Source organism: Drosophila ananassae, chromosome 3R, assembly GCF_017639315.1.
Source record: "Drosophila ananassae strain 14024-0371.13 chromosome 3R, ASM1763931v2, whole genome shotgun sequence".
Classification (NCBI taxonomy): domain Eukaryota; kingdom Metazoa; phylum Arthropoda; class Insecta; order Diptera; family Drosophilidae; genus Drosophila; species Drosophila ananassae.
Window position 1 is genome coordinate 18,196,594 of NC_057930.1, and position 5,766 is coordinate 18,202,359.

At 48.7% G+C, this 5,766-nt stretch overlaps 1 protein-coding gene across 1 annotated transcript; it reads right to left on the reverse strand.

The window, feature by feature from the left end:
- Positions 1-1,288: 1,288 nt before the first annotated feature.
- LOC6498354 (transcription factor mef2A) lies at positions 1,289-5,431 on the reverse strand. The gene is given in 1 exon segment (XM_001962577.4): positions 1,289-5,431. A coding segment is annotated over 1 exon segment (2,226 nt). The 5' UTR covers positions 4,509-5,431; the 3' UTR covers positions 1,289-2,282.
- Positions 5,432-5,766: the final 335 nt, after the last annotated feature.

Sequence of the window (5,766 nt, forward strand, 5' to 3'; positions counted from 1 at the left end):
CCAAGCGAAGTCACAGTTGAGATAGATATTTATCTACTACAGCTTAGCCCAAATGACACCCATATAGCATTAATAAATTTTTGGTTTTGCATTTGTTTCACACAACGAGGAAAAAAAATTCAGAAAAATTATGCATGTATCTCGAACATGCCACTCGGCCATCTCGCATTTCAACACAACTAACCAGGCCTCCAAATCAAAGATAAGCTCCGGCATGAAAAAAAATCTGTGGATATTATGAAAATTGCGACAAATGCAAATTGAGGCTCGTTTTTTATATTTTATGTATGCGAACTATTTCGGGCAGGGAAAAATAAAATGGACATTATCAGACGAAAGAAAAGGTCGAACCTTTTCAATCAACAGGGGGCAGGGATCAAACAGCCAGAGCGGAAAATAATTTTGATGTAAAATGTTATAATTAAAAATCGTTGGCGCTAATTGATTGCAAAGTCACAAAAAAAGGAAACAAAATGGAGGGAAAAGGGAAATATTTTAATTGAAATTCCGCGGCAGCTTTCATTTTAAGCTGAAGCATTTACTGAAATTATAATAATCAGCAGCAGCAGCTTTCGATTGACACAAAAAGTGTAGTAAACAGTGTATAATGTTTGCACATAATAAATAAATTGTTTTGTAGCCAAAGCCTTGCTGCTCTGAATTTGCAATTTTCATTAATAATACATATCATAATTTTTTATGAGCTTTATGAAATGTTGGTATAGCGCGTGGGCCAGATGTGATGGTCTGGCCAGCATAAATTAGCCATATTAAGTGGATGTTATGGGGCTTTGTGGGCCCAGTCACTGGGGGTCGAGTGATTGGACAATCTGGGTCTGGTGAGTGGCTCCAAATACCTCTATAACTATATATATAAATCCTAATAATCGTGCTGTAGCCTTATGGAGCGGTGCATGATCACTAACATTAGAATCTACGGTGTCGGCTACAAAGCTTCGGTTTCCGGTCACGAAAATTGCAGTTAATCATCTACAAAATGCACTTGAATAAATATTGAAATGCTGACATGAAGCCCCACAACTATTATTAGGAGATGTCAAGCTCCGGTTGTATCATGCAGATGGGTATCACATTATAATGCCAATTTTGTATCGCGTTTTGTTCTAATTTGTCTGGCTTGGCTAATAAATCTTACCAACACTTTCTGTTGACAATTTTGGTATATCATTTGAGTTAAGATAGTAACTTAACAGGCCTAAGAAACAGGGCCCCTTTCCCCATTTTTTGCCGACGGCATTCGAACCAATTCAAAATAATAAGGAAATTATTTAAATTTTTTGTAAAGAATTTTTTTATTTGTTTTTTTGTGAGTTTTTTTCTGGTTTTTTGTTTTATTATTTCCAGGTGCTTGGCAATGTTTTGTTGGATTTGTTTGTTTTGTTTACCTCGCTCCATGTTTCACATTCACGTTTGCACGTCTCTTGGTTGGTTTTTACTAAATTTTCTTTAGGTTTACTAACATTTCATTTTGTGTGGCTTTAATGCAGTAGATTCTTGCGTTCTCATCGATTCGATTTATGTTTTAATAATAATAATAATGTGGTTTTCGCTTTATTACAATTAATTATGTTTGTCTTGTCTCGTATTTTAAGCATAATTAATAATTAAATTGTTTATATAATAGATAATAATTATAATTACTTAATGCATAAGAGAATTTATAAAATAGAATGTTTTTGACATATTTTCTTTGTTTTTTCTTTGAAATATTTTCATGTTTTGCGCATTTAATAATCAATTTGTCGATTTACTCCTATTTAACTTGTGTGTGTCTGCTTGTTCCGGCGTAATCCGGCTTCCTGCTACTCGTATCTCGTATCGCACATTTAATATTTTGAGAAGGTATTCCTTTGTACAGCAAAGTTGGTCTAAATGAAACGCTTGAGAAAGTCTCGCTAAACTAAACGATTTGTTGTTGGCCTAGTAATTCGCAACAATTTATTTGTATCACACAATTGTCGTAGCTAGAAAGCGGAAAACCAAATCGAAACACAACTGAATGGAATGCAGTGAGTTGTCATCTTACTATTGTGGTACAACAGTGCGTATGCTTTATTTCTAAATTACTAATCATTAACTCTAGCCAATTATTTATATGCTACTCTGCAATTTCGAATTAATTCTCCTTAAAAACTAATGCTAAAATTGTCTCCTCCTGTTATCCTTGTCCGTCTCTGTCTTTGTGTATGTATGTGTGTGTGAGTTTTGTGGAGGTGTGTGGGTGTGCGTATCCTAGGGCTTTAGTGTATATATTCAATAATTTACAATGTGGATATATCCAACAGACCAGCGCCGGCAACCACAGCTGCCTCGTGGCCAGGATGATAGTGATGGTAGAGCTGCTGCTGATAATGCTGCTGCTGCTGGTAGTGGAGCTGGTGGTTCTGCAGCTGATGCTCCTCGAGGTGCTGCTGCTGTTGCTGCTGCGGCATGTCCAGCATGCTGGCGGAGGACGATCCGGACGCCCCGGATCCGGCAGCTGAGGCGCCTGAACCGGACCCGGAACCGGGACCAGAACCGGAGCCAGAGCTAGAGCCGGAAACGGAGGGGTTCAGCTGGTAGGCGACTGCCAAGGCGGGTGAATGCGCGGCGGTATGGCCACTGGAGTGCGCCGAAGAGCGGCCTCCGGACGAACCAGATCCGGATGCCGTCGGACTGGGTCGCCCGTTAATCTGCTGCTGCTGCTGGTGCTGTTGTTGCGCCGCCGTCGGCATATACGGCGGTAATGGCAGCGGGAGCGGCGGCGGCGAGACGCTCACAGAGGCGGCTGCTCCATAGGCGCTGGCCATTTCTCACATGTGAGCCAGTGGTGCCATCGTCCTTAGCGATTGCTGGTGCTGCAAGTGGTGCTGCTGGTTCTGCATCGCCGGGTGCTGCTGCTGGAGCTGTTGGTGTTGCTGCGGGATCTGCTGATGTTGCTGCTGCTGGTGTTGCTGGTGCTGCTGCATCGCCTGGTGCTGTTGCTGGAGATCCGGCGAGTCCGTTTGGTAGTGTAGCAGGTGGCGCTGCTCCTCCGGCAGATGGTACATGTTCATCAGATGATTCAGCTCACCGCCACCGCCTGCTGCTGCCGCTGCAGCCGCTGCTGCCGCCGAACTGGCGGCCACGTATTCCCGCTTCATGATGTGATTGTTGTTGTTGTTATTGTTGTTGAGCGCTATGGCACTGGGGCTGGGCGAGACGGGTTCGGACTTGATGCTCGAGTCGCTGGGGCTGTGGCTCTGGCAGGACACCTGACCGCCCCCACCCCCTCCGTACGGAGCCGGGCTGGCGGGCTGTTGCAGGCTGCTTCCGTAGGGCGACGGAGAGCCCGGCTGTTGCAGGGTGCTGCCGTACGGCGAGGTCTGTCCGCCGGACACGGTTCCATACATGGCATACCCGTTGTTGTACATGTGACCCATGTCGTAGCGCTGCGCCGCGTAGTGCTGGCCCATGTAGGAGGTCTGATAGGCCGATCCGGCCGGATCCGCGTGCATCATGTAGCCGTTGGGCATGTACCCGTTGGGGGCATTCATCTGGTACATGTCCTGGCGCGCCTGTTGGGCCGCTGCCGCTGCTGCCGCCGCCGCTGCTGCTGCTCCGCCTCCGCTGCCGTTCAGGGACTGGTTCTGGCCCTGGCCCTGCACCCGGGTTGGCGTCACCGGCTCACCTGGTGCACCGCCACCCACCGCCTGGCCGGGCATAAGGCCACCCATCGGATACTTCTCCTTGGTCTTGGTCAGGGTTTTGGTCTTGCGGCGTGGCCGGTACTTGTAGTCGGGATGCTCCTTCATGTGCACAGCCCTCAGCCGCTTGGCTTCGTCGATGAACGGCCGCTTCTCCGCCTCCGACAGATCCTTCCACTGGGCTCCCAGCCGCTTCGAGATCTCCGAGTTGTGCATCTTCGGGTTGTCAGAGGCCATCTTCCTACGCTGGCCCCGCGACCACACCATAAATGCATTCATCGGCCGCTTCACTCGATCCGCGTGCTGCTGGTTCTTGTTGGCCGTGGCGTTGTTGTTGTTGTTGTTGCTACCGCCACCACCTCCTCCGGTCATGCTACTCAGGGCGGAACCGGCAGCCAGGTGGGTGGGATGCTGCTGCTGCTGGGGGATCTGCTGCTGGTGGTTGCTGACGGGCGAGGTCATGTGATGGCTGCCGATGCTGCTCTGGGTGGGGCTCAGCTCGCTGGAGCTGTGGAGCGGGGAGCTCTGCTGCTGCTGCTGCTGGCCCACCTGGCCGCTGTTCAAGGTGTTGGCCATCGAGGACTGGAGCGAGCTGAGCGGATTGGGACTCTGGCTGGCTGCGATGTGGGCGCTCATGTGATGGTGGTGGTGGTTGTGGTGGCTCAGCTGGGAGTGGGTCAGGTGCGACTGGCCCAGGTTCATCAGCGGCGCCAGCGCCGAATAGGGCGAGGAGGCGTGGCCGTGGAGCGCGGCACTGGTGTGGTGCGGCGGCATCGTGGCATGCAGCAGGCTGCCCTTCATGTCCGATTCCATGGTCAGCATGTTAGTTGGATTTGAATCTGGAGTCCTGTCCTCAAAGTTGGTCTTGCCGGTTGCAGCAGAATGCTGGATGTGGATGTTGCGAGTTTTAGCTGGATGCCTCTGGTCCGGCTGATTGCAGATACGTTTTTAAGCTAGTGACGTTTAGTTGTTTGACGTTTTGAACATTTTGTTGGAAACCATGTTGCACTATACAGTTTGTTAAAATTGCATAACAAATTTGTAATTTCGTTTTATCAAAAATTGTGTTGGCAGCCGACGACACTTAGCTCTTTGGATCTTTGGATTATGGCTCGAATGGCGTTTTGGCCGTTTCTCGTTTGCGTTTTTGCGTTTTTTCCACAGTCACAAATTTTGGCTCTCTATATTTGACTTGTTTTGCCGTTTGTGTTTGTTAACAAACAGTGTCGCCGATAAAAAACACTTGATATTGTTGTTAAAACCCGTCGCGAATATGCCTTCTTTAGTTTATATTTTACTTAAATTTTATTTGATTATTTTTTGTGTTGGCCAAATCAGCGTTAGTTGCGGGATAGTTGCGGGAACACCGAAAAAATACCTCCACACTATACGGAATTGAGCACCTTTCTGTTTCTCCGTCGACGGCGAAACCTGTTCGAGGTGCGTTCCACGCTGCCTTTTCTCTACTATATCTATATCTCTGGTTTATTTTTTGTATTTTTTTTTTTTTTTTGTTGATGACGAGGCACGAACGAGCCGAGGCGAACCGAAACCGAGACGAGACTGTTGCTGCTGCTGCCGTGCGAGTTTGCTACTTGCTACTAGCTACTTGCTGCTGCTGCTGCCTGCGAGTTGCGAGTTGCGAGTTGCGTGTTGCGTGCGCGTGTGCTGACGGCGGCGAATGCGAGAGTCGAATGAGAGACGGCCCGTTGCTGGCGGCTCGAGCAAGCGAAGCGGGCCACCGCCAGACAGGGTGGCTGCGGAACGGGTTTGCATCCGTGAGGTTGTGTTCCTGTATCTGTGTGCCGAGTATCTGCGGCTGTGTTGGTGTATCTGTATCTGCGTGTGCGTCGGCATTCGCAAACCAGTTTTCGGCAGAGCGACAGAGACAACCCTAGTGCCGGACTCTCGCTCCTCTCGGCTAATAAATCAAATGAACGCACTAGCCCTGCGCCTGTGTGTATCTGTGTGTGGCCAGGACTTGGGTGTATTGGTGAGCGATAGCTGGGCCGGATTTTGCGCAGCCCGGTGGGCCAATCAGCTCCGGGAGCGAGCAGTGCCATAGCATATAGCCTGGCTG